The sequence below is a fragment of the Eucyclogobius newberryi genome, unplaced genomic scaffold (genome assembly GCF_026437365.1).
Source record: "Eucyclogobius newberryi isolate DKJ021-1_F unplaced genomic scaffold, fEucNew1.0.hap1 SCAF_17, whole genome shotgun sequence".
Lineage (NCBI taxonomy): Eukaryota > Metazoa > Chordata > Actinopteri > Gobiiformes > Gobiidae > Eucyclogobius > Eucyclogobius newberryi.
This window is the reverse complement of record NW_027315801.1, coordinates 10,165,382-10,193,366: the sequence shown is the minus strand read 5'-3', so window position 1 is coordinate 10,193,366 and position 27,985 is coordinate 10,165,382. Positions and strand designations below refer to the sequence as shown.

Sequence of the window (27,985 nt, the reverse complement as noted above, 5' to 3'; positions counted from 1 at the left end):
CACTACAAGAGGTTTCCAGTTCTGACTAACTTCAGAGCTCAGAGATTCTCAAAGTGATTTGGTCTTTTTAGTCCATCCAAATGACAAAAGTAACCTTTTAGCAACGACTGAACTAAACACAGCTAAGGCAATTCTGAGTTTTCTGCATGTTTGATGTGGAGCCAAATGCTTTTTACATTGTTGTTAATGTGGACGTGACTTTCTATAAATGCTTCAAACTGTAGCATAGACTAATGTAGTGACTTTGTTAAATGTCGTGGTGTCCAGTGTCTGCTATTTAACACACTTTTCTATTGCGAATACATAATCTAAATAAAAATGGATATTAAATATGTGTGAGTTGATTATATGCAATAACGACACAACATTCCTAAACAATTCTAAACCTTTATTTTCCAACAAGTGTGAAAGAAACATTAAAATGGAAAACTTTTTACACAAAGTCACGACAGCTGTGTCATTAATATCCATAATAATATTAATATAATAATTTGAACTCAGAAAGGACAAATACAGTAAAGTTTCTATGGTCTTCCAGAGAGCAGAAAATAAAGGTCAAATAAAATAAAACAAGTGTAAAGCTTAAAAAAAAATAACATATTAAGGGGAAGGGAAGGGGGATTGGATAGAGGTTCAGATAAGTCTGAGAAAGTAGCACCAAAAACAAGAATGCCTGCATTTAACACTTCCCAAATAGTTTATAACCCACTTTAAACAAAATACATGTCTCCGTAAAATAACTTTAAATCAAGATTGACTACAACTCAAGTGTGAGGATGGTTTATTTTTGAAGATCAGCTAAAAAAAACAACTGCTGAACCTTGGCTGAAGTGTCCTGGCCACACGCGAGCGATTTCCCCGACTCCTGCGTGGGCCGATACAAGAAGATACTGCAACAGTCGAAGTGAGCCAGGCTGGAACTAGCTTTTAATACAGTTGTGAAAACGTCATACTGACCTCAGAAACAACTCAACACACAATTACAGAAGGTCCGGCATCTGTCCAAGAGTCCTAATATGTCCACGGAAGAGGAGAGGGACAGTGGAGCGGGCAGAGTAATACAGTGTGAAATATGAATGATATGGAGTGTACTTTAGGAGACGTTTTGCTCCGGTAGTCATGGAAAAATGGACAGGGTTTTATGAGCAGGGTGCATGAGGGTGTCCCGTGTCTTTCCTTAAACTTGACACCGTCTTCTAGCGTTTAACGTGTTGTCCCAATAAATATAGAGCTCCAGTGCATCACAAAATCTGGAAAATAGAAGCAATAAACAAACATACAGTAAATTTCATTATTGTTCAATAAATGGCTTTACACTGCATTAGGGTTATTAAGTCAGTAGTTTCAATATGATTGTTTTGTAGCAGTGTATCATACGTAATTTCAAAGAACAATTTAAATAAAAACATTTTAGATGAGAATATAATAAACACTCATGGGTGTCGAGTGGGTGATGAAATACTGCTTGTATTGTGCTTTCTTCTCACCGCCTGTAATAATATCATGAATTAATGTAATGTCAATGTTTGTTATATTTATCCAGCCGCACCCAAAATGGCATACATGTAGTGATTATGCCTGCCCCATCTCAAACTACAAGCTCGTAAAATGTCCTCTTATATGACCTGGTCTATAAATGGCCTTAAGCTTGTCATTACCTCCGGATGCATGTAGACTGCAGCTGGGGGAAGGGAGGGGCAGGTTTTCTTTGACTCTGAGGCGTCGGCCCCGTCCCTGTTCGAGCCCCTCGGGCCCTTGCGTTTCCTTTTGTCCTTGGGACGACCACGGTTGCTTCGCCGCTGCTCCGCAAGCTCAATCTACAAAAAACCAACACAAGAAATTGCATTAACTTTAATATCGCCATTTCACACATACAGTATTTTATGACGTGTCTAACCTGAATTAAAGTGTGCAGTGTGTCTGTGGGTGGCTCCGAGGCCGCTTGTAGGACCCTGTAAAGGATGTTGGTCTGGTCCAAAGCCACCTCAAGCAGATCTCCTTCCAGCAGTAGTGCTTCCAACTGCCCCCTAGTGGCTGGAGAGAACTCTACAACAGGGCCTTTCAGAGAGGGAAGGAGGGGCAGCAGAGACCCCACTCCTGAAAAAGATAAACACCATTTAGAGCTCCGCCTCAGCACATATTACACATGTATAGTTGTAGAAGTCATCAATACTTCACCTTCACTGGACTTCTGGCTGAGACCATTTTCAGACTGGGAAAAAACAAAACAATAGAAACTTAAATGTGTACTCACAAAGGGACACAAAAGCTACAATTATGTCTGGGGTTTTACCTTTACACCGTTCATTTCTTTTTTCTTTGGCGACTCATTGGTTAAATCTATGACTCCATCGTCGTCAGGTTCTTCCGAGTCAGACAGAACGATCACTGTGCCGCCTTCTGGCTCCTTTTTCAGCTCAGTCTCCTTGTTGGCGTCGCTTTGCAGAGTGTCTTTGAGTTCCTGCAGCCGCTCCAGAGCCTGCTGTATCTCCGTGCTCTCTAGCGCCTCCTTGGCTCGGCCCTGCCAGGTGATGGCCCGCTCTGTCAGACACTGCAGCGCCTCGCCTTCAGGAAGCCGCACTGGCAGCCTCTGTAGAGCCACGAGTAATGCCAGGATGGTCTCGAGACGAGGCCGCCTCGACCTCTGGCACTGCGGGCAGAGGAAACGCGTGTCCCAGTCCCACCAGCAGAGGGTGTTAAACTGTTCTGAGGGGAGCAGCGAGGGGAAGGAGACACAGCCTCCGTGAAACCAGTCCTTACAAAGATGACAGCGCAGCTGAGGGGCACGAGCTCTGCCCCCACAAACACACACAGTCTGAGGGCCACCGCTGCCGTTCTCCTTCACAGAGTTCTCGGAGTGGTTGGATAAGTCTGTTTCAATGACACTGTCCCAGCCACCGTTCTCTTTCTCCTCCTTGTAACATGACACACCAGATTTACACAAGTTTAATTTCTGTAACCTCAGAAGAGCCTCCTTTTCCTGGTGCTCCCCTTCTTTGAAAGCCAATACCTGATAAAAGAAAAACAAATCTGGTCTCAATAAAAAGTAAAGGGGATGTTTTAAAATGATACATTCATTCAGCATACAATAGCTGCAGGATCTCTCAGGTCCTGCGCCGAAAGGCCTAAAGTGTTGTTATCTGTATCGTCCAGAGGGTCCTCCATGGGCTCCACGTGGTCCCGCTTCTCCCGCCTCTTTGCACACGGACATAAAACCTGCAGCGAAAACATCAATGTTAAAATAATACATGCTTGTCACGTTACACTCCTGCTCGTCTTGATCCTTTACCTCGAGCAGACTATGCTGAGTGCTTTTCTTAAGGAAGGTCTTGCTGGCTTTGTCCTTCCACGAGTGAGCGCTGGTCACTTGTAGTTCAAGTTGCCTAAGCTCATTCATAAACACGGGCAAATCCCGTCCAATCGCCACAAGACCCTCGAGATCATCTAGACATGGATAATGCTCCCCGTTCTATAAGAAAGAACAACAATTTTCATTATCTGCAGAAAAGAAACATTTTCTAGATTAAAAGGAGCATCTCTAAATATGTACCTGAATTTCATCCAAATCTGTGACCCAGGCTCGAGCTCGTGTTAAGCAGGCCTGAAGAGCCATGATGTTGGGCAGCTTCACTGGAATAAGTTGAGCTTCATTGACTATCGCCTCCAGGGTGGAGAGAGGGTGTTTTTGTCTGTAGAATCAAAACAATATGTTCAAGGTTTTTGACCATGTAAGAAAACTAGCGCAACACTAAAGGCTGGAGGCAGTTTCTGCAGTTTAAAGGATCTTACCTTTGTTCCAGACAGATCTGAGCCTTCTCCTCCCAGCGCTCAGCGATGGTGAGCAGCTCCTGCAGCTCTGCCATGGCCGTCTCCACGGAGACACTCTGAGGTACATTACAGCCAGCCTCCATCAGGCTCCGGAGCACAGGCAGAGTCACCTCCTGCCGCTCGCCGCTCTCTGTGCCCAGAGTGCAGCGCACGTCTGCCAGCCAGCGGCCCTGCTCCTTCAGCCCGCGCAGCTGCTCACTTTCTGGGACAGTCACAGGCAGTGTCTCCCCCTGCTCCAGCAGCGCCTGGAGCTGCTCCGCCGGAGGAGACTCTTTCCTCCAGTCCCTACTGTTGATAAAGGTTTGAGCCAACTGCTGGAAGGACTCCACTGTTTGTAGAACCACCTAAAAGTGAAAATACACTTTAGATAGAGATCAGCAGATGTTCAATGTTCAGACCACCAACTATTTGGATACTGAAAGTAAATTAAAACTTTTAAAAACTAATTTGTATCTACAAAGTAATACCTTGACTTCTTCTAACTGGTTCACTACACCGGGCAGATTCTGCATTGTTTCCACCAACAACGTCAGCTCTGCCGCTGACATTTTGTTTTCACTGCAAAACAAAGGAAAAATGTTAGAAACTGAAACCAGCCATTGTCCATAAGCGTAGGTGAAGAACTGACCCTGTTTTTGAGAAACTGAGCAGGTCTGCACTTTTCTTTTGACAGTGCTCAATGTCATTGAGAATTTTATTGAGTTTTCGAAGTAGTTCATTGTCAGGAAACTTTTTCTCCCTGGCCTCCACTTTCAGTTTCTCCAGAACTTCGGTGTCTGTAATTACAAAAAAGTGAAGCATAGTCCATTCTCATAATCCATGGAGTTTCATTTCTTACCAATCTTGTTTCGTTCTTCCTGTTCCAGTGCCTCTTTAACTCTGCTGGCCCACGAATCAAAGGACTCAGAGCGAACCTTTAATCGGTGCAACATGGCCAACAACTCATCCAGCGTGTATCTGTATCTGTGAGAAGAAGACACAATAAGTTTGAGCTCGAGCCTCAATCTAAACAGAAGAAGACTCCCAAAGGTGCTCAAACCTGAGGTAGAGTTTATCAGTGGGGCAGTTGCACAGGTCCTGAGTGTGGTACAGACACACCAGCCGCTCGGGGCAGTTCGAGCAGGCGAGGGCCGACAGGAAGCACGTGGTCTTACAAGTATCACACTGTCGCTCATCGTCCGGTAGAAGCTCGAACGCCTCCCGCTCTGCCTCAGTGATGCCCTACAAAGGACAAATGTGCGTTAACGCTGAAGTAAGGCTGACTTTATTCTTTATTATTCAAACAAAACAATAAGGTGAATGACAATTTAATATCAACCATAGCCAATTCTTGAGATTAAATTTACAGAGACCATTTTGAGTACTTTTGCAAACAACTAAATATTCTTTCTAAATGGTGAAATTTGTCATTGCTCTGACACTCATGGACAAACAAATTAATGCTTAATGCAAATTAACACCAAAATATTTATACTATAACTGTGATATCATGTAAATTCAATTCAATGTGCTGACTTTAACCGAAGATTTAGACAATTTTAGAAGCCATGTTAATTTTGACAAGGAGTTTTAATTTTAGTCAAGATATAGTCAAATAATTATTCCTAATTTTAGTCAACAAAATGCAATGCTATTTAGTCAACTAAATCCATAATAGTTTAGTCAGCCAGATATATTTTTTGTTTTACAATTCAAATTGCACATCATATACACTTTTAATGCTCTGATCTGGGGCGCTGGGATTGGAAATTTGATCTGGTCTCCACTTTATTAAATGTATGTTTAGTTTTAATTATTCAAAAAAATCTGTACATTTAGTCGACGAGAGGTTTTTATATTGTTTAAGTCAGTAAAAGTATGACATGTTTTAGTCGACTAAATCAATCCTGGATGAAGTCTATAAAATGTGCTCCTACCCTTTCCATCAGTGCCTTCCTGAGCTTCCGCTCTTCCTGAACGAGGATGAACATCTCTCTGTGTGTAGCTGCGGCCATGTTGAGGTCTAGTTTATCCGGACACGTTGCCATTTTACAGGTGAGCTCCTCGTGGGAAAACACGCAGTACCTCCTGAGATGCCTGTAATGCTCGATACAGGAGCGACCCGCCGGCAGCTGGGGAAACAGACAAGTGTGAACTGTTGTCGAAAAACTTGAATCGGATCGCAAAAATCTGCACTCTCTTACCCAGTCTGCCGTGCAAAAGTTGACCGCCTCTGCAAAGTTGTAACCCTGATTAAAACCGCTGTGGTACGCTCTGGGGAACGTGATGACAAACTCTCCTGCACATTGATTAGTGCGCACCACCTGCAAAACCACAGCGTCAATAAACAGAACTCTACACAGTGTGACATGAGAACTAAAGATGAAACTAGAACCAAATACAGTCATATCGTGCCACAATAATATGGTGGGCTGTCGCAGTATTTCAAATTACAAGCTCCTTTGGTTAAATGCATTGTTTTATTGTTTTACTACAATTTTGTTTCGCTTCTCCAGAATATTTAAATTAATATCTGTAAATGATCATGGTACTGTAGGTACTGTAAGAACTGGATAATGTTGCGTCACTAATGAACACTCACCGGAACACCGTGTGCCATGAGGATGTTGGGGTTCATGATGGTGACCAGCTGATGCAACAGGTCGGGCTGATACTCAAACAGCTCTGGAGTGAGTTTCTTCATCACCTCCTCCAGTCGCTCAGCTGCCACCGACGGGACTCCATACCACGTTTTAGGTTCACCCCTGCATCAAAAAGAATACATAGAATTCTCTCAATACTTATCTATAGAAATATCAATTTGTACTTGATGTGGACGGTATTTTAATGTTACCTTACCAGGAACATAAATAATAAGTAATACTTGGAAAAGGGACACGTTGGCCACTGTCCAGGGTGTACCCCGCCTAAGGCCCGAAGTCACTGGGATAGGCTCCAGTCACCCGCGACCCCGAAAGGGAACAAGCGGTAGAAAATGGATGGATGGATGGAGGGGGTGGGGCTATACAAAAAATACTTCTTTGCACTACTTTTCAAACATGTAAATTTGTAGTTTTGCTTTAACATATGTAGAGTAATATTTTACGTTGACTTGTGACTACTATTGCAATGTCATTTTTATAAAGATGAATTGTGCATACAGTTTACATGTTTAACCTCATTCACATCAAAATCAATCAAATAAATTTAAATTGGGTATATTTTTGCATTATTGGGACAAGACCTTGCAAGATAAAATTGAGAGTGCACACATTCTGTTGGTTAAAGATGCTGGGACGCCCACAGGTTGAACTGAATAGAAGAAATAATACTGAAATTCGCCCTGGCAAGTTACACCTCTTGTAAAGCCATAGTGAAAAAGAAGCAAGAGCAAGAAGATAATAATATAACCCTCAAAATTATGAGGCCATCATTTTTGAAATTGTGTAATTGTGGTAATACTCATTTTTATCTTGCTGCTGTTCTTGTACTGAAGGACAAATAAAGGTTTTCTTAGCTTATAGAATTCTAAAAGCAGGATGTGTACCAGTGCAGGTAGTTGATGGAGTAACTCCAGTGGTCCTCGATGTGCCAGCAGAAAGCTGAGAAGACCATTCCTACGTAAAGCCAGGGCACTTTCATCCCAGAGATGTCTCCATTGATGTGGCACAGCAGCGACTGCTCCAGCAAAGGCATCACGTTCAAGTTCCAGCCGGAGCGCGCATAGTTCTGTCATAAAAATACAAACATCACGTCCTCCACATGTAGGGTTTCAAATGTTCTGTTGTCATACTCTGGAGGGGAACGGTCCGTGCAGTGGTTCTCAAACTTTTCACACCAATATTCTACAGATTTTTTTGTGTAAATAGATCATGGACTCCAACACAAATAAATAACCCGTTTTGTTTGTGATATTTCTTATTAAACTACAATGTAATCAAAACTTAAATCTGGCCCTAGTCCACATCTGCAAGTGCAACATCACCACCTCAATGTAGATTCTACAAACATTAAAGTTCTCACATCCTCTTCTTCTGTGAGGGTCTTTTTGCCCTTGTTCATCGGAAAGCCGCTGCCAAACTCTTTGGAGTGAATGTCGGCTCCGTACTCCACCTTCACGTCCTCCTCGATGCTGCTCACCAACCTCCAGAACTCTCTCTCCACCAGTTCTGTGGGAACCATCTGCAAACACCAGGCTCGACATCAGGCACAAGCTCCTCATCAAAACTCACCTACACTTACACTTACATGAACCGGCATGTTGAAGTAATCTGCTTTGAATGAGTCCGCCATTTCACCAAAACTTTGTAGAGTGTATTCTCGTGTGGCCTGTTCAAACCCAAATGCTTCTGTGGGCCTCTTACACTCCTGGAAAACAAAACAGGGATTTTGTTTTTGGACGTACATACAAATAAGGTCTGCAAAATTGTATTTATTATTTCTCCTAAAGTCCTAAATTAGCCTGAATTTAATCTTTATTATTTATAATTATGATTATTCATTTTATTTGTTTATTTATTATTATTAATGTATGCATTATTATTTTTTCAAACTTCCTATAAGTGATCTGTTCTTTTCCTCTGTATCTACCTGCGTTGCATCAATGAAATTTCCCCATGTGGGATAATAAAGGATTATCTTATCTTATTATTTTGATCTCTTTTTCTTTGGGGTTTTATGGCGGCTGGTATCAAGTGTTACATTACAGCCAGACTTTATTCTTTAGACTTTAATCTTTAGACTTTATTACCCCCCACCCCATTATTTTTTATCTCTGTTGTTTCCTTTGTGACTAAGTGATTTTTGGCGACATCTACTGGATGCAGAGGAAATTACATAGGTTAATATGGAAAAAACTGGAACGTTTTATCTCATATGCTAATTCAGCGGTTATAAAATGTTGAAAAAAATAATAAAATTGAAAAAAGAAAAGAAAAAAATGTTTGATACAAGACCTCCATGACATCTATTATCCATTGTATTATTCCACCTTAGCGTCTTAAGAGTATTTTAATTTATTTTTGGATCAGGCCTAAAAGTTTGGAAGAGGTATAGAGTAGATGAAGCCATTTTCTAACCTCTGCCACACATTTGGGGCACCGCCATCTGCCTTTCGGAGGGTCAGTGAGCGAAGGCAGGAGACAGAAGGTGTGGTAGTTGTCTTCACATCCATCACACAGCAGCAGTTTCTCGTCGTCATCTGCACGACCGCACATACGACACACAAAGGACTCCACCTGCCAAGAAAAAACACGACAATGCAAACATTTAGTGAACAGAGTGACAAAATCATGTTTGAATAGTTGGAAGATTCAAGAGCTTTAGCTAGTTTAGCTTTAACAACATATTGAAACACAAAGCATAGGCCAAGGATTGATGGACAATACAGTAAAGGATTCAATGTCTTACACCAACATGATGGTGATGACTGCATACTACAGAAGTATCGGTATCGCAATATTGACCACTAACAATAATACCTTATCCTAATTTACAACAAACTAAATATATCACAGTAATACCAAGGCTCTCGCTATCTGACACAAATTTACCGATATTGTTTTCTTTGTTTTTTTCAATGAAAATGTTGAAAAGTCAGATTTTTATTCTTAATCTTAATTATCCTTGATTTGGTCCTGGTAATGTTTCTTTCAAGTTTTAATTTTGATCAATACATTGAGGCAACTGAAATCATTGTTTCATATAACTGAAATTTTCTATGTAAAAAAGTATATTCAAGTATTGCAATTATATAAATATAGTAGATCTATCATCAATCATTCCTTAAAAGTAATTTATAAATTTTAACTTTAAGCGCCGACCCACAGTCTAAAGCAGGGGTGGGCAATTATTTTCCTCCGAGGGCCATATTCGAATCCAGACAAGTAGCGGAGGGAGGGCCGCCCCGCGATCATTGGTGTGGAAAAAAAAAAAATCCCAAAAATTAAATATTAACTAAAATATCACTTTTCTGTCAAATATAGGCTATTGAATCTATTATTTCATTCATTTCAGGTCATATTTAATTTCACAGGATACAAGTGCAGACAGATGCCTGAGGGCAAAAAAGGAAAAGAATATAATATTTAATATTACTTGGACAAGCTTGGCGGGCCGGATTGAAAGGCCCAGCAGACCGGATGTGGCCCGTGGGCTGTAGTTTGCCAATCCCTGGTCTAAAGTCTAATCAAACATGAAAATAAACATCAGATTTTTTTACAACTAAATGACTAAATGCAGAATTGTGAGTTACATTCAATTAAGGCCAAGAAGAAAAAATTGTGTGTTTCTGATAACCCAACCGACTTGGATTTCAAGATAACGAAAACCGGACCTTAAACATTTTATCGCATATTTACTGGCCCAAACGTTTCGAGAATGTCAAATTGTAAGCGCGAATCCAAAAGCTGCGGGGAAAAAAATCATATTTTTGTTTTACCTACAGGCGCATCTATGTTTGAACAAGAAATCTGCGCAGATGCTCTATTTCAGGGGTGGCCAACCAGTCAGAGACGAAGAGCCACATTTTTTACTGTGTTACAGCAAAGAGCCACATCATACACATGGGCACACATGAACATCACCCCATCCCTTCCTCTTACACACACGCCTCTGCTCAGCCAAATTATTATTATTATTATTAACAATATCATGTCAAACACAACCTTGATTATGACAGAAATTGACTCCTACAGTACTAAGACCACAAGCCAGTCATTTTCAACAACAAACATTGTGTCTCACACACACAAACTCTCAGTTCAACAAATCTATATATATATATATCAATATATCAATATATCAATATATATATATCAATATATATATATATATATATATATATATATATATATATATATATATCTATATCTATATCTATATATAGATCTATCTATCTATCTATATATATATATATATCTATATATATATATATATATATATATAGATCTATCTATATCTATATCTATATATATATATCTATATATATAGATCTATATATATATATATATAGATCTATATATATATATATATAGATATATATATAGATCTATATATATATAGATCTATATATATATATATATAGATCTATATATATATATATATAGATATATATATAGATCTATATATATATAGATCTATATATATATATATATATATATATATATATATATATATATATATAGATATATATATATATATATATATATATATATATATATATAGATATAGATATAGATATAGATATATAGATATATATCTAGGGTGAGGGGGGATGATGACGCGTGCCTGTGGTTATGACGCGGTCTTGCCCCCACCGCCCGTCAGTTTGGAGATTCGCGGAAAGGAAATAGTCTGTAATATAGCTAAACACTTCGGGAATCAATCAAAAAAACACTCTGGGTACATATATGAAGCACAAATAGCAATGTAAGAAGGTTAAAAGCTCTGATAAGTAAATTTTGCATGTTACGGGACCTTTAATCTTAAAGCGGTATGGACGATTTTTCGTTGATTTAAGAACGCAGGCGGAAGTGCGCATGCGCACTCCCCCGTGCGGACTGATACAACACACACGTGCGTTTGTTTATTAGCGCAACGGAGCGCATCGCTCGTCTCCCGTAGATTTCTGTCCACTTCTGCGTCAGCTCGAACTGTCTTTCTCCGTCTTCATTTTGCCCCGTACACTGAGGGAACTATATTATGATAGATCCATGCGCTTAGGCACGCGGAAACGTGGGGACGAGCCTGACGCGGCTGCAGGTGAGCGGTAGGTGCGTTTTATGATTGATACGTGGCAGGACAAATGATTTATCCACGCCACGAGGAAATATGATAAAAAAAAATGCTGAAAAAAATCGTCCATACCACCTTTAAAAAAAATTTCGTCTCCCAACTCATAAATTAGTTCACGGGTTTTGGCAGCATTCCTCTGTAGTCCTCTTTTACTATGTAGTCAGGAGACGAGGGAAAAAAAATGCAAGATTAATAGTTCATGCCGGGTATCGAATCTCACGGACATCGGCACTCAAAGCCGTGTCGCTAACCGCTGGGCCTACACGCGGGCCAGTTTCACAATGGCACAACACAAAAACAAATGTGAACGTAAAAGAGCCGCATGAAACCAGGCAAAGAGCCGCATGCGGCTCGTGAACCGCGGGTTGGCCAGGCCTGCTCTATTTAGTCAGCGTGCCGACTGGCTGCCATGGCCGGGGTGATATTTGGAATGACTGTCGAAAAGTGCTCACATCATCCAGTGACAATAGCAAAAATAGTGAACGTAGAAGTCTGTTAGACATTTTTCAACGTTTTCAACGAACATCATGGTGAGGTATCAGATTATTTCGTAGTGATTGCACAGTGCGCCCTGGACTAGAACAACAACTCTCATGCTGTCACGAAACGCTCACTTCTGACAAAAGAAAACTGTCTGCAAAACCTGTGCGAGGATTTTAAAATATATGTATTTTTTTTAATCCGACCTACCTACCTGGATTTTTTTTTCAATGTTACCGGAAACACACTATTTTTTTTTTTAGCTTAATATAGATAAATGCCTTTTTTTCCATATTTTATAAATAGGGCGCATTGTATTGGATTTAACAAAGGACTGGAGATGGAAATTAGCTTTCTGGCTAAAATCTGGTACAAGCATCTTTGCCCTCAGGCATTAAGTAACTGAACGATGTCCTGTTAAATAAATACATAAATAAAAAAGTGTGGGGAAAGACATCGAGTAAAGTTGGGAATTGCTTTCACGTCACTGAAAATAACAAACTCTGCACCTCTTTTTGTAACCTAGCTGAAGTTGTGTTGCTGATGTTTTGCCGGAGCCTCATGGTCATTTTGGCGCGGTCGTTGTTCTCCAGTGCCTTCTCGTCCAGTCCCTCCTCTTTCTTTACATCGGGTTTGACCGTGACGCTGGCGGGGGGCGGGGGCGGGCTGGGGGCTGTCTCTTCAGGTTTCTTTTCTTGAGAGACATCGAGATCAGTCTTGACCGCGGCGTCAACTGGAGAAGGGGATGCACTTTCCTTAACGGTAAGAGTTTGAGGCAGCTCTTCTAAAGTGGGAAGACAAAAATCACAATCAATTCCAAAACCTATTGAAGTACATTACGTTCTTTTTCGTTCGTGTAACCTTTCTTCTTGATGCCTTTGTCTCTCGCTACCAGTCCAAGTCCCATCATCTTTGGTCCTGCTCCGTAGATCTGTAGTTTTTTAAGCTCTGGGTTTTTCTCTATGTCTTCCTCAGTCGGCTCAGGCTGTGGAGAAAAGAAAACACATACTTTTCAAACTTTTCCCTAAGTCATCTACTTTACATTGAGCACAAAGCAAAGCAAGGACTGCGCGGCCAAATGCAAAAGTAAGTTTTTGAACAAGACAGCAATGCACCACAAGGGGTTAAACTAGGTGAAAAGAACAGTGAACCATTTTACTAGAAACTGAAAAGTGAATCTCTGAAAGAAGGCGGCCAACCACCAAAAATCACCAGAAGCCTCAAACACACAAGATACATCAGCAGTTTGATGTATACGACGACAGAAAATACTCCCATTGTTCAATAGTTTAGACAAAGTAACCTTCGTATAATGTCCCCCATCTTATCATTTGTCTCAATTCAATTTAAGTGCAATAAGGGGCACATGCAGCACTACGGGGGGCAGCTGCAGGCGGACCACCAGCCAGGCAATGGAAGCAGAAAGTACACAGCCCAGACAAGTACAATCACAGGGAGCATCAGTGAATTGCACTTAAATTTGAAGCCATTTTTAATCTCTCTTTGAACAATAAGAGTAATAGTTTGTTTTTGGTTTTCAATCTAAGGGAAATCAGTTTTCTGAAAATAATGTATTGACAATATACTGCCAATTATGTTTTGCACATGTTGTAAAATACACCGACATGTGCACTACAAATAGAAATGGTTGAAATAGCGTTATATTTAGTAACATAAGCAACTGCAAGAGAGTTGAGATGATTTGATCATCATGAGGAGAAACCAATACTTACTCTTAATAAAGATTAAAATGAAATGAAAATAAATTATGTTGTAAACTTTCAACTAAAGGCGTGATGACATTTCTGCACTTTTGGGATAAATGTTTCATACATTTCACATTTGTCTGATTATTAAACCTGAAAGAATACGTTTAAAGACATTGTTTTAACGCATTTCTGTTTGAAATGACTATTCTTATTGAAATAATCCCACAAAAAAAGAGATATTTTTGTCAGTGTTGCCCACCCCTACAACCAAAAACAGATGCCATCTTAATTGTTCTAATATCCGCAATAGATCTGAAGAAAAGCCACGACAATATGTTAATGAAGATGGTGTTAATAGTAAACACATTGAAACAATCAGACAGTTGTGAGCGGGTTAAAGAAAGCGGGAGGGAGCAGAGAGGAGGCCCGCTCGCTGGAGAGGCAGTACCGCAGAGTGGAGCTCAGAGCCTGTGCTGAGAGGATGAGGGGCCACATCCTCTGGACCCTGCAACGGGAGACAATAATAGCAACAATAAACTAAGACAGAGGGACAGATGACAGAGGCAGCGGCCGCTTAAGTAGAGATGCTCATCAAAAGGCGTCACAATATTATAGTATACTTTAGGCTTTAGACTATTGTCTATGTGCAAACCTGTGGAACAGGTTTTATTCACACGACTTCAACACATTCTTAACCGCCTAGTTTACTGTTGAGCTTGGGGACAAGTCATAATCCTTTGATTCAATTTGGCTTTTGACTTTAAAAAATCTGATGTTGTGATCTTGATTATGGTAGAGTCATTAATTGTCTTTATTTGAGCCATTTCAAGGAAGACAATGTTGAACATAAAAGACAACAAAAATACATAAAATAATGCCCAAAAGGAGTAATCAGAAACTGAAGCTTATATGACACCTACCCCCATCCCAGCACATGTTGTTACAACAAATAACATAGTTGTGCGTTAAGATATCTCTCCAATTACCGGGCTTATCCACAAGACACTAAAACTTGCATGAAATCCTTTGTCTTTCGTCAGCCCAAATGAACCAAGGTGAACTCATTTTTTGACAATAGCTTGAAAAAGTGGTGACCATAACAACAAGCGATTTATTGTTGTCAGTTGAAAGGACTTTGAGCCTTATGTTGCAAGTTTGTGGACCCTACTTTTAACAAATAATACTCTGGTTTGATTTAACATTTGTGAATTTTCAGTTTAAATCATTCTTTAACAGTGACTCTCCCAGTATCTGCATTATGACGTAATCAAATTCAAGAATGTGAATGCAACATATTAAGTCATATATTTATATGGTATATTTGTGAATTGCTCTTTTGTGTTTATAATGAAAATGGCAAAAATACAAAGACACTGGATCCTCCTGCCCACCATCTCAACGTGTGACATCATAGAATATAAAATAAATTACTTTTCCTGCTGCTGGTTCAGACAATAGTGAAGGTTATTGACTGGGGTTAAAGTATATTATGGATATTTTGTGAGGATTTTGATAAAAAAGCAAGCAAAGGAATAGTGAAATGTAACAACAAAGGGCAGCAGTGTGAACACAATTTGCAGATAGGAAGAAAGCGGGAAAAGGCAATTGAGTGCAGTTTTGATTTACAGAAGAGTGGGTATTGTGAAAAATACAAGCAAAATAAAATGATAAATTAAAATAATCATCCATTCAAAAAGATACACAAAGCAGCAGAAACTCATTATTGATAGTGGCTTTGAGTAGAGATGTTTTAATACTAAAATACTTGTTAGCAGCCTTAATTATAGCCATTATTAAAAAAAATATGTCATTATTTATTGTTGACTGTGCTCAGGAGCTGTAACAAGTTTGAAGAATGAAGGGGCAGGCATTTGAAGCAATGGCTCTATTTATTTTAATAATGATTCTCGAATTGGATTTTCAGTTGGTCTAAACTTAAACCAATGAAGATTTTAAGATGAAAACGTAGTATTCATTCAGAAGTATTCTAACAATATTGTGTGATATTTGGTACATTTTTAATATCAGTCCAGGGACAACCAGTACTTGTAAATACAAGTAACGACCATGACTCCTTTACTTTTGTGTTTGCTAATGCAACTTTTCCACTGCCCAGACAAAATATGTTGTACAAATAAGTTTGATCCATAATCATACAAAGAAGTTTAAATGCTTTATTTAACTGTTAAAATATAAAGCTCTAAACTGTTTGCCTCATGATAAACACATGAACAAATTTGACAAAACAGAGGGTTTAAATAAAACATAAGATAACTGTTCAAGCGACTTCACTCCTGAATAAGAAAATGTGTCTCTCTGGTCTAAATGGATTGATAAAACTCAATAACAGAGAAATACCGTACAGTGGTGAATGACAATGCCGTACTCACCTCGGGTTGGCAGCGGCTGGCTCGACGGCCGTAGCCGTTCATTTTGGATGGTGGGACAGACTGTCGGAAAGGGATGGAGTGGGGCTTGTATTCTTTATCCACTTCCTCCCCGTCATAGTGCTTTGGTTTGCAATGCTACAAACGAAGAACAAGAAACGACAACTTTGAATGAAGGAAACTAAAAAATAAAAAAAAAGATCTACCAAACCATGACAAAATCTCTTTCAGTGAGGATAAAAAGGAAGTCATAGCATATATTTAGTTACGTTATAAATCCTACCATCAAGCTGGAGCCGGACTGGAAGAGTTCAAAAGGATAGACAATCCTTTCATAATGAGAGCGCAGAAGAGAACCCACGTTTTTGCCGGTGGGATAACCGAGTCTCTGAGCCACACGAGCCCAGCGCCGTTCTTTACAGACCATCTCAAATCCTCCTTCATCGGTTACAATCTGAAATGACACAATATGTAAACGCTGATGTGGAAGGACATATAAAAAGCAGAAGAGAAAGATTGAAACGGACCTTCGACAAACCAAACAGGTCAATGATGCGCCTTTCAATATGTGGGATTTTCAGAGAGGATCCTTGAATCTCCCAATATCGTGCAATGCGGTCCAAATAATTCAGCTTGACCCTTGTTTGTGCCTGAGAAAACGGAAAAGAAAAGATAAATATACAAAAACCTAACTTCGATGAGAAGTATAGTGACATTCTAAATTCAATACCTCCAACTCATTTAGCCTCTGGATACGAGGTGTAAAGCGAAAAGTATCCAGTTCCACTGAAAAAGGTGGTTGCCAATCCTGTTATGAATTTAAAAAAAATCTATTTTAATATCAAACCATAAATAGTTTCAGATAACAGTCAATATTACAGTCAATTTACATACAACCCTAGGGCTACAACCCTAGGGCTCGATCAGTCAACTAACAGAGGCCATTTTGTGGTACAGCCAAAACCTCTCAAAATGATGTTCCACATGCATCTGATCCAAACTGCAAGATTACAACAAGCTCGCACACGCAAATGCATGCATACTAAAGATGTGCAACTAAACAGTCTCTTCATTCTAATCAAAGGAGATAAACCCACATTCCAGCTAAACATTCTCCATGGATAGCCCTTTCTGCTTTGGTTATGATGAATCCTTTACAACCACAATAAAACAATCAGTTGACTAATTAAGCAGCATTTGCTTGACTAAGACAGAGGTTCCCAAACTTTTCAGGCCGGGACTCGGAAAATTATCATGAAACTGCCTGTGCCCACAGTACAGTTAAATAAACGTCTGTAATAATAGTTTCAAACAATTTAACTAAAATAGGCAGGTTTCAATTACAGTAATTAAAAAAAGATTAAATACAGTGTCATAATTTTAACATTACATCTTAAAAACATCTTGCGACCCCCACTTTGTGAACCACTGGACTAAGACACTGCTATAGACACAGATTAATTAACAAAAACCCTACAGCTTTATACAGCACCAAATACTTCCTCCTCACACACTTACATTTACAAAGTACAAAATGATTATTATGATCCAATAACAGCAGAGGGTCCTTGGAATAATGTTTGATGGAGTCAATATTTACCGGGGGAGGTCGAATTTTGCAGATTCCAGACTTCTCTGCAATGGGACGTATCTTGGCAATGTAGCCAAGAGGATCCTGGAACTCCTCCCACGAGGGCTCGAACACGGGACATTCTGGTGGAGGGACAAACTCCTCCATTTCCATCACCTTGAGAAAAAAAAAAGAGCCAACAGCAGACCCTTTAAAAGTTGTAAACAAATAGATTTTTAAATTGCGGAATGGCGGCAAAAGTGAAGTGAAATGTATTACTTCCCAGACACTGAGCTTAACCTCACATTGGATAATTTGGGGGTTTTGCGTTTCCTTGACATTGTTGTATATTCCACCTTAATGCCAAAGCAAGTGCCTAGTTTTTTAATCCTGTTCTTCTTCTTTGGTGTTTTATGGCGTCTGGTATCCAAGTGTTACATTACTGCCAGACTTTATTCTTTAGACGTCATTTAGACCGCCTATACTTCAGACTACATTCTTTTAGACTTTATTCTCCAAGACTTTATTCTCCAAGACTTTATTCTCCAAGACTTTATTCTCCAAGACTTTATTCTCCAGACTTTATTACCACTCACTATTTGACACTCAAATACGTGCAAGCGATATCAAAGCCTGGTTTAAAAGACATTAGTCTGAGGACGAGAGTCTGAGGACTACGAAAAGTCTGAGGAATAAAGTCTGGCGGTAATGCAACACTCGGATGCCAACCGCCATAAAACAACAACAACAACTACGAAACGTCTGAGGAATAAAGTCTGGCGGTAATGCAACACTCGGATGCCAACCGCCATAAAACAACAACAACAACATTAATATTGCCTGTTACATACTCGGATGTCAACCGCCATAAAACAACAACGACATTATTTGTTTATGTAATAAGACATTATAACATACATTTATAATTTTTGAAGGCATTTGTTTTTTTACTGGAGTCCACAATACTGTATCATTTACAGTTATATTACACTCTTAATCACAAATTAAGACTTTTGTGAAGCTCAAAAAAATTTGTAGCAACAAATTGTATTTTGTATTAGTGAAGCAAACAAACTCACATTTCTACCAAGGAAATTCAAAATGGTTACCAACTTTTTGTAATAAAGATTTTAAATCATTAGCAATGAGTTCTGATGTCAATCACTGAAAATGTATCACGGTCCACTTTGTTTTAGTCAGCCTCATTCTGGGATTTTGACCAGTCTGATGACAGCATGTTAAAGGGTCTATACACATGCAAAAACGACTCAACAACACCCAAGATGCTGAGCAAGAACAAAATGGACACTTCAGATGATACATCAAATAGGCTTATGGTATGGCCATCATCATAACGAACCCTAATGTAGGCAAAACATTAAAAACATCAGTGGGGAAGAGGCCCAGAAAGTCAAACCATAATCTTAACCACATCAATCCAATTCAACAAATATTTTAGTAGTGCCCTATTAACATCTTTATAACAAATTAAGTGTAACAAAAATACACACATTTACTTTTTAAATGTATAATCTATCACACATGCATAATTATCATAAACACAGCCTTTATACCTGACTGTTCATAATCAGCCTTCAAACAAACAATGGCGAGGAGGAGGCCATGGACCCAAAGGCCAGAAAAGCATCACTGCGTGGAGGTGGATTAAGTGTCATTTTAGACTATAAACACAACTATGTTGAAAATATACTCAAATAAAACACATTACTTCTCACGTCTGGTAAAACATGATTCACTACTTCAGCATTTTGAGTGAGTATAAGTGTTAGCTGTAACTTGAGACGAAGATTAATCCTCAAAAAACATTAAGTAATAATACATAAGTGTCAACAACCTGGGCATTAGTAGGTGCCCATATAAACACAAAATCATGCCTTTCAGGTGAATATTAAACATGAATGGAATTTGAGGCTAAGACACAACGCGAAGGCCTCCAGTTTTCTACGCCAGTCCTATCACCTTTATCTCCAAAGCTAGTTAGCTGACCAGAAATTAGACTCACAGCAGCAGCACTCCAGTCCAGCTAGCCCAAACTACATAATGTATCAGTATGCACACATTAGCTAGCAGTTTACAGGAAATAAAAGCTTGTTGTTGCAGGCACAAAACGAGTATGTATTTTGTAGACTGACCCACAGACACTTCGATGTCCTGGGGTTGTAAAGGGCTGGTGGTCTCTGTTGTTGGTCTCTGTTGTGTTGATGTCTGCTGGTTTAGCTAACGTCGGACAGCTGTGTCGGACCCGTTGGCTAAAGCTAACTGCTAACAGCTAGCTGCCGTCGCTCGTAACGAGTTCAGCCGCTTTTCAAACAGATTCCCCCATGTATCTCCTTCTACCAAAGCGGCGACGAGCGGAACATGGGCCGTGGCGATGGTTTAAACGTAGACAAAAGCTTCAAAGTTTATCGAACATGTCGTTTTCAACCATTTTCGACCGAGACCGACACCCCTTTCAGGCCATCCTATCTTTCTTAAGAGACGCCATCTTAGTTATTTTTTTTTTTGCTTCTCCCCCAGCTCCTCACACGACCAAAGCGTTTACAAGTCATTTATCAGCGAACTATACGTACTAGACTGTAGCCTGTCGGGGCAGCAGTGGCTTTTGTATATAATTAATAGTTTTCTCTGAGGTGACAAAAGTGCTTGATTGCAAATGCGAGTAATTTATATTTGGAAAAGTAGGTCAATGGGCTGCCTGTAAATGGATGAGTTTAGGCTTCAGTCCAGCAGCGGAACTATGTACACGCCATGGATACATAATGTGCCCTTATATTTGCAGGGTCTATACTTACCATATATACAAATATAACAGAAACACACTGACGCACCACGCCCTGGCTGTGCTCTTTGTAGAAGGGAAGACTAGATGAGAAGAACAGTCTTTCTTTGATAAGACAATCAGTCCATCACTTTAATATCGCATCTTTAAAAGTGGATAAAAAAAGGACAAGTCTGTGTGCACTTCAATTCTGGCCTTTTACTGTTCCATGTATTTCTTTTTGCCCCGTAATTTGTGCTGTAATCTGTCATATTTACGTTGCAACTGTTACAAATGTTCATGTATATACGATCCCTTGCAAATTAATTAGCCTAATTGTAATTAATTGAATCCGGAAATATTTAAATCAAGCATTGATGCCTGTTCTGCAATTTTAATGTGTAAATGTTTTATTGTATTACGATTAAGCTATGTTAAAATTCAAGCAATAGTGTTTACTGTTGTAGTAGGCCTAAATATAGCACAAATGGTTACAAAATGCACAAAAAGTTGCAAATATAATCCTATAGAGGGCGCTGTAGAGTCACGGCATTGACGATAAAAATTACACAACAGACCAAGTCACTCCAAGGACACTTTAATTTATCAGTAGCAATAAATATTCACATCTCAATTCTCTATTCTTTCAAAACACACAGAAGGCCTATACATACATGAATACAGTTTAAACATATCTGTTTAAAATAATTTGTATGAATGCACCAATATTAAGTTTTAGGCTTTAATTGTTGCACTGTTATTGACACATTCTCACACCTTCAGGCTAAATAAAAAACAATGAAAATAAGTTAATTTTGTTAGGGCCTTCATTTCTCTCTCTTTTATATACATAGTGAGCGGCAGTCACATGCACATACCTGAAAACATAATGGCAGTATATCCCATTGTTATGAGAAGCTTATATATTATATTATGTACATTCAGGTTTATACAATATAATCTATTCAATAAGTGCAGACATATTCATGCAAAAGAGTCAAAAGACGCAATAAAATAATAGCACATACATTAATAAATTCTTTATCTCACATTCGCGAGTCTCCCCAGACCAAGTCTTCTAGGTCTTCTTGCCATTTCAAGCTTATTTTATAGACCATGTATCCATCTTAACAAAGAATACACATGATCTTTGCTCATCTGTGTTAGAAAAGGCAAAGGTTTTAGTGCCTCAAATGTAGTAGCAAAAGGGGACGCACAAAATGCTGAAGGCTATTTTACATTCTTGACAATTCAAACAAGAAGCTCTACCCTAGATGCAAAGGCATCTGAAAATATAAAGATCTCTAATGGCAAGAAAGGGAGATTTAGAAAAAGGCCATTAAGTTCAGACATCACATGTGCAAAATCACAAAACCTCTGGTCAAATCGTGCTTCTTTAAAACATAGATTGACATAACTTCTATTCCACATTTGAGATTCAAATGATGAAAAGGGTGTATGGTCAGGTTTGTCATAAGAACACAAACCTCAAAACAATTTTAGATTTGGTGATGGAAGTAATTTAACAAAATCACATTGATTATCTTAAATACTATTTAGATAAATTAAAAATTCAATTTGTGAAAACAACAGGGGTACACTTCACATGTTAGATCGCCCTCGAGGGGCTATGGCAAAATGTGGAGATTTATATGTGCATATACTTTCTATAACCACTTACATACATCTGCCGATATATTCACTGATCAAAACAATTATAGAACAATATTCATCATACTCATAGCAGGTATATTATAATATCAATAAAACAGCAAAAAGCTTCAGAAACATTCAAATTAAATTATTGATTGTATCAATGAGTCTCAAAACCCACAAGGAATGTGATTAAAAGCCAGGTGGCATTTTGTAACATATAGCCTTAAGCAAAAGACAATTAGGTAACCGTGCACTCGTTTAAAAGTTTTAGACAAAGCAATACATTTGAGGTCTTATTATTTTTTGTTTAAGAAAAAATACCAGAAAGCAGGACCTGCAAGATTTGACAGGGACATCATAAAGCCAAGTAAATTATTGCAAAGTCAGAGACATTTTGGCGAACTTCTTTTTTGTGTTCCCTGTGTAAGCAGCTGAAGGTACAATATGGTCTTCATTGATCTGTTTTCACATTATCACAAAAATACTGCACATGTAAATAGTCTTATACATGTTTAATTACCCTTTGAACAATTCAAACTGAAGATATATAGACGTATATAGTTTTTCTTAGTTCTTATGGCTATAGACTATTCTGATTGTGTGTTGGCGCATTTAAAATGTTCCTCTTCATAGCTCCACCTACATGTGAGGGAACCGCAGGTGGAAGTAGCAGAGCCGGAGCAGGCTACGTTTCCTCTTGTCAGTCATGCTGCTGCTGTTGCTTTCTGTCCGCGATGCTTTGGTCCGGCCTCTGGCTCTGTGCTCCGCTCGATCGTCCGAACGTAGGCTCCGAGACCACGTGCGGTTCACACTACGGTACTTATCCGGTTGATAGGCTTGGATTTGGAGCTGCCCCCGGTACCTGTCGCCCCAGCCCCTGTCACCTGCGGCGCCTGCTGAGGCGGCCCGGGGTGCTGGAGGGGGAGAGGGGAGAGAGGGGTAAGAGGGGTAAGGGGGGACAAAGGGGGGGGTAAAGGGGAGTGCGGTGGGGGAGGGGGGATAGAAGAAAGAGGAGGGTACTGGGGCAGATACTGGCCGGCGGACGCTGCGTGATGCGCATTCACGGTAGCGGAGGGTAGATTGTGGGGCAGAGTGCCGAATATGAAGTGTGTTTGGTGGTTGGAGTGTGTGCCTGGGTGCGGTGTGTGCACGTGTCCGGGGTGGGTTTGGGAGTGTGCGTGGGGGTGCGGGTGGGAATGGGACAGGGTTAGTGGAGGTTTGGTACCAGGGCCGCCTCCCACTCTGACTGAGTGTGAGGGTTGCACGTGGTACAGGGACAGGGGGTTCGGGGAATGCTGGGAGTGAGGAGAAAGGGGCGGGGGACAGCCCACCACCATATTTCCGAAGCGACTCTGAAGCCCATGCTGGGATAGCTGGGAGAGATGGGCCAGCTGCGGGTGCGGGGTAAGTGGTGGCGGGCCGAGGGGAGGCCGACAGGGTAGAGGGCCTCTCTGTAAGGTAAGAGGGGAAATTCCTTGTAAAGGTGGAAGGATAGGTTGGACGTGGTAACGATGGTGATGATAGTAAGGTGGAGGTGGCTGCACGGAGTTCGCGTGACAGTACTGTGCGTGTAGCGATTGAATCTTGGTAGGCCCCCCCTCCAGTTGGCATAGCGATGATGGGGAGTGAGGAGGGGGCCCCCCTGTAGTCGGTGGGGGGACAGGTGCGGGGTACTGTGGCCCCGGTGGAATAAGGGGCCCAGGTGGTTTGGCGCGCTTGCTGCCGAATAGTGAGCCCAGGAAAGAGCCGCTGTTGTTGCTGCTGCTCCCCCCAGGGCCGCTCCCCGCTCCTGCTCTCTCTACACTGCTGGAGACTCCCCCAACTCCTGTCCCAGCAGTGGTATGTTGCTGCCCCGGCCCACCCCCCACCCCCGATCCGGGGCTCAGGATGGGGCGGTGAGGCCGGAAGTCTTCTGATCCATAACATCCAGTGACAATCCCAGACACTGCATAACGCTGGTGCGGCTGTGGGCTGCTAATGACAGAACCCTGGGAACATACAGGAGCATCATGCACTCAGCACTCAGTACTCAGCAATACTTTGTTAGAGCTCTGTACTCACAAGACGACAGGACAAGGACATGCCAAAACAATAACATCAAGCACAGGCAAACATAACATTACACATCAAGGTTGGAAATTAAGATTTTAAAGGGAGGGACAGTTCTAGCAGAGAAACAGAGCAACATCTTGAAGACTTACTTCCATGGTACTGTCCAGAGAACCAACACTGTTCCTGCGACCACGCTTCCCTGCTCCCCAGTAGGAAGAGGAAAGTTAGCAAAAGCCAAAGATTGCACGAGGCAAAGAATGAGAACCTTTTATGAAGGTGTCAGATGCACAATGCCTGTCCCAAAAAAAAGTCACCACAGAAAAAGAGTCACACGCTCTTAATATTTCGTACGACTGCCTTTAGTGTTGATTGCAGGACACATTCAATGTGGCTAAGTTTTCACAGTTGATCTTGTACTGATGATGTGAGAGAGTGACCACTGCACAAAGTTCAGATTTGTCGTAGATTAGTTTCTGCTTCTCCTTAGATATTTTCTCTGCTTGATGCCAAAGATTTGACCCTTCTCAAACACACCGACATATTTTCCATAACCACGGGATTTGTCTTCCCACATGGTTGTTTCAGAAATGAGAAGCCACTCACTGCATCACTCGGGTTTAAATACCGTGTAGTAGCTGAAAGATCATCACTCATGCAGCAGTTTATCCAGCAGGAGGCTCGTATCTACGGTATTTGCTTAGCTGAATCCAAGTGGTGACTTTTTTTGGACAGGCAGTGTATTCTCATATGACAGAAGGACCAAATAATCACCATTAAACCCAGTAGTAATGAGGAAACATACAGTCCCTGAAGTGTGTATAATGATGTATCTGTAGCTGTCTCACCTGTGTCGGAGAGGTCCCTGAGAGATGAGCTGAGGGCGGTGCGTTTGAGGCCCTCACCCATTGAGCAGTCATCAAAACTGGTTCTTCCCAAAGAGCCATTGACAACTTCACCTTTAAGGCCAACACCACCCACCACGCTTCCAGTCAGCAGGCTTGGGCGCATTACACCTTTTTGTTTCTCCAGCTCAGCTGTTGAAAACAGAATATATCAAAAACTAAAGTGTACACCAAATCCATCCCATTTTCTCTAAATAAACTCTATACACTACGATATACCTTGAAAACACAACATAAACCTGATAATTGCAGTTTTTATGTATTTATTTATACAATGCAAAACTAAAGCACAATTTTATGTTTCTCAAAATCCTAAAACTGAAAAATTACAAATATAATTCTAAACACTGCATTTTTGTGCAGGGTGGCCAAGACAACTGCAATCTGCACTTCAACCACTAGATGCCACCCATGGCACACCAACTGTCCATGCTTACATTCCACTCTGTATTTCTCCATCTCCTGCACTTCAGCGATGCTCTCCCTGAGGTCGCTCACAAAGCGAGTGCGATCTTGCTGACTGGGTGCCATGAAGACGATGAGCACCTTTCTTTCTCCACCCAGGACAGCGGAGGTCAGACGTATACCATGAGGGTAGTCTGATGTAGGGAAAAGGGTAATTAAAATGTGTCTAACATTTGATTAGTCCCACCTCTGCAAGTCTTACATGAGTTCTGGAACATGTGCACTTGCATCTCAACCAAAGGGAAAGATTGTCTGAAACTATAGGTCACTGAGGTTTTCTTCTTTTGGAATATTTTGGTCACCTTTGGAAAGAAATAAAGTAAAAAGGTAACAGGCATTGCTGTGACAATATCATATGGTATAATTATGTGTTTGATAAAGAATTTGATAAATTGTTATTATACAAACTCTGTGATGTGATTGGATACATAAAGCAAGATAATGGACCCCAAAAAAATACAATGAAATAACCCGGTTTAACATTTTGGATGATTCATATGAAAATACTATAATCAAAGCAAGAATACTGTCCCCCATCTGTGAGAGTGACAAATCACATTCTAATCTAAAATCAGACAGATTGTCAACATCTTGTAGCGTAACACTGACTCACCACCAGCAGGTCGTTGAACAGAAAGACCTCTCGCTGGTGCACTCCTGTCCTCTGAGGCCGGTTTGGGTCGGGCACTTCGTAGAGTTGGCAGCAGCACACAAGCCGCCGATGTGGAAGAGACAGCACCTATGCACACAGGAAAGACACTGAATCCTGTGGAAGTAAACATGACACTAATATTAACAGTCCCACAACACTAATTGCCAGTGGTGGAAAGAACTTATAAAAGTTACGTATTATGGATTTGATAAATTGTTAATATTTGTACTTAGCAACATGTGCTGTACTGTTGTGGCTCACTACTACTGCAGCATCTGTTAACAATACGTTGGGTTCACATGACATCACAATATTCTAATGCCCATATTTTTTAAATTGAGCAGGAGAGTAGTCCAATTCTGTTGCCGTTTAGCTGTCAAAATTGAGAGTTTGTCCCGATTGATGGTTAATATGACTGTAATATTCAATATAAAACAAAAACTGTCTATTGCTTTCAATGTCTGCACAAATGAACTAAGGTGAAATTACCGGTACTATTCTTCTATTGAGCCAAAAAGGTAGAATTACCAAAAAGGTAGAAGTACCAAAATGGTAGGATTACTAAATCACAAAAGGTGTCATTATTTAGAATATTTGTGAAGCCAATCCCTAACAAACAATGATTTTGATTTGACCAGATAATTTGATTATGCTAAATTAAGGAAAATATGTCAGCTAAAATGTATCCATCCATCTATCTATCTATCTATCTATCTATCTATCTATCTATCTATCTATCTATCTATATATATATATATATATATATATATATATATATATATATATATATATATACGCAATACTATAAAGGTTACTGGCACATTAAGATTAGAGAATCAAATTATTCATAAAGATGATCAAATTGGATTTGTCAAGAACAGATCATCTGTTGACATGAGATGACTATTACATCTTTGATGAACAAAACCAACACATTCTCTTTGGCTGTGATATCCCTTAATGCCCACAGAGCTTTTGACAGGGTTGAATGGGAATTTTTATTTTACTGATTTGTCCAAATTTAGCCTGGGGGTGGATTAGAACCCTATTTCAGCACCAAAAGCTGCCGTCTTCACAAATGCATTACTCTCCTCACTAATTATCTAAGTGAGTCAGTTATCCTTTTTGCCACCAAGATAAAAAAATATATATATTTTAAATGACTTAATGTTGTTACTGTCTACCAATGGCATTTGCAAAGTACTGAGGGAGCTACAATGCGCACTGGCTTTTTTCCCACTATGACTCTTTCCACAGCTTGCACTTGGGACACATGGTCGTCATTTGTCCGGAGTTCCCATTTCTGGATACGTTGATAGATTCCAACAAGCAAGTCTCTCGGGATATCCTGACCATTGTCTACACCTTAGGAAAAAAGCATTGAAACAGATGAACTTTATACAGACAATAGGAAGACAAATATTGGCAGAAATTATCAATCACCTCTGAGATTCTTGATGAAATCGTCTAGCTTCATCTTCCTCTCCGCTTTTACATTTGGACTGTACATGTCTGTGTTGAGGAGGATTATGGCAAAGGCCAAGATGAAGATGGTGTCAGGGTTTTGAAACTGCCGGACAAGGGTTGGATTGCACACGCAGTACCTCTGACTGTAAGACAATAACAAATGTATTCTCATAAGAAATATCCAGAAGGTAAAGATAAAACAATCTATTACGTACAGACACTTATAGGATATTGTAATGTAATCTGAAATCCAGTGATTAGACTT

At 40.1% G+C, this 27,985-nt stretch overlaps 2 protein-coding genes across 12 annotated transcripts in view; both read right to left on the bottom strand.

Annotated features, from left to right (window-relative positions):
• Nucleotides 1-367: 367 nt before the first annotated feature.
• kdm5c (lysine demethylase 5C) lies at nt 368-20,268 on the bottom strand. Of its 3 annotated transcripts, none has more exons than XM_072449016.1 (29): nt 19,901-20,268; nt 17,778-17,924; nt 16,908-16,985; nt 16,705-16,827; nt 16,461-16,631; nt 16,181-16,315; nt 14,239-14,295; nt 12,943-13,066; nt 12,591-12,865; nt 8,886-9,044; nt 8,056-8,175; nt 7,831-7,989; nt 7,355-7,536; nt 6,410-6,572; nt 6,012-6,131; nt 5,745-5,939; nt 4,868-5,049; nt 4,667-4,791; nt 4,457-4,604; nt 4,296-4,386; nt 3,790-4,172; nt 3,551-3,689; nt 3,290-3,469; nt 3,088-3,216; nt 2,294-3,010; nt 2,179-2,212; nt 1,898-2,097; nt 1,659-1,817; nt 368-1,250 (listed from the first exon to the last, which is right to left on the bottom strand). In XM_072449016.1, the coding sequence occupies exons 2-29, from the start codon at nt 17,919-17,921 to the stop codon at nt 1,242-1,244; spliced, it is 4,701 nt and encodes a 1,566-aa protein (XP_072305117.1). In that variant the 5' UTR covers nt 17,922-17,924; nt 19,901-20,268; the 3' UTR covers nt 368-1,241. The 3 variants fall into 3 exon arrangements, with proteins under 3 accessions (XP_072305117.1, XP_072305118.1, XP_072305119.1); XM_072449017.1 differs by having other exon boundaries at nt 19,905-20,268; XM_072449018.1 differs by lacking the exon at nt 14,239-14,295.
• An 840-nt stretch (nt 20,269-21,108) lies between these two features.
• The window catches only part of iqsec2b (IQ motif and Sec7 domain ArfGEF 2b), a 43,725-nt gene continuing 36,848 nt past the window's right edge, over nt 21,109-27,985 (bottom strand). For 4 of the 9 annotated variants that reach the window (XM_072449019.1, XM_072449024.1, XM_072449027.1 and 1 more), the window contains 8 exons: nt 27,697-27,863; nt 27,470-27,618; nt 26,215-26,340; nt 25,804-25,903; nt 25,574-25,735; nt 25,080-25,268; nt 24,384-24,433; nt 21,109-24,170 (listed from right to left, as the gene is read on the bottom strand). In XM_072449019.1, the coding sequence (XP_072305120.1) occupies nt 22,989-24,170; nt 24,384-24,433; nt 25,080-25,268; nt 25,574-25,735; nt 25,804-25,903; nt 26,215-26,340; nt 27,470-27,618; nt 27,697-27,863 (2,125 nt within the window). In that variant the 3' untranslated portion in view covers nt 21,109-22,988. The remainder of the gene's footprint in view (nt 24,171-24,383; nt 24,434-25,079; nt 25,269-25,573; nt 25,736-25,803; nt 25,904-26,214; nt 26,341-27,469; nt 27,619-27,696; nt 27,864-27,985) is intronic. The other 5 variants (XM_072449023.1, XM_072449020.1, XM_072449022.1 and 2 more) reach the window with 5 other exon arrangements.

Bases quoted from the DNA above. Each gene is read 5' to 3' on its own strand.
- kdm5c (XM_072449016.1), bottom strand. From the start codon at position 17,921: ATGGAAATGGAGGAGTTTGTCCCTCCACCAGAATGTCCCGTGTTCGAG. The intron at 9,045-12,590 runs GTGCAGAGTTTG...TTTTCTTGGCAG, and splicing joins CAGCTAGGTTACAAAAAGAG to GTGGAGTCCTTTGTGTGTCG. The intron at 8,176-8,885 runs GTTAGAAAATGG...TTTGTTTTCCAG, and splicing joins GCCCCAAATGTGTGGCAGAG to GAGTGTAAGAGGCCCACAGA.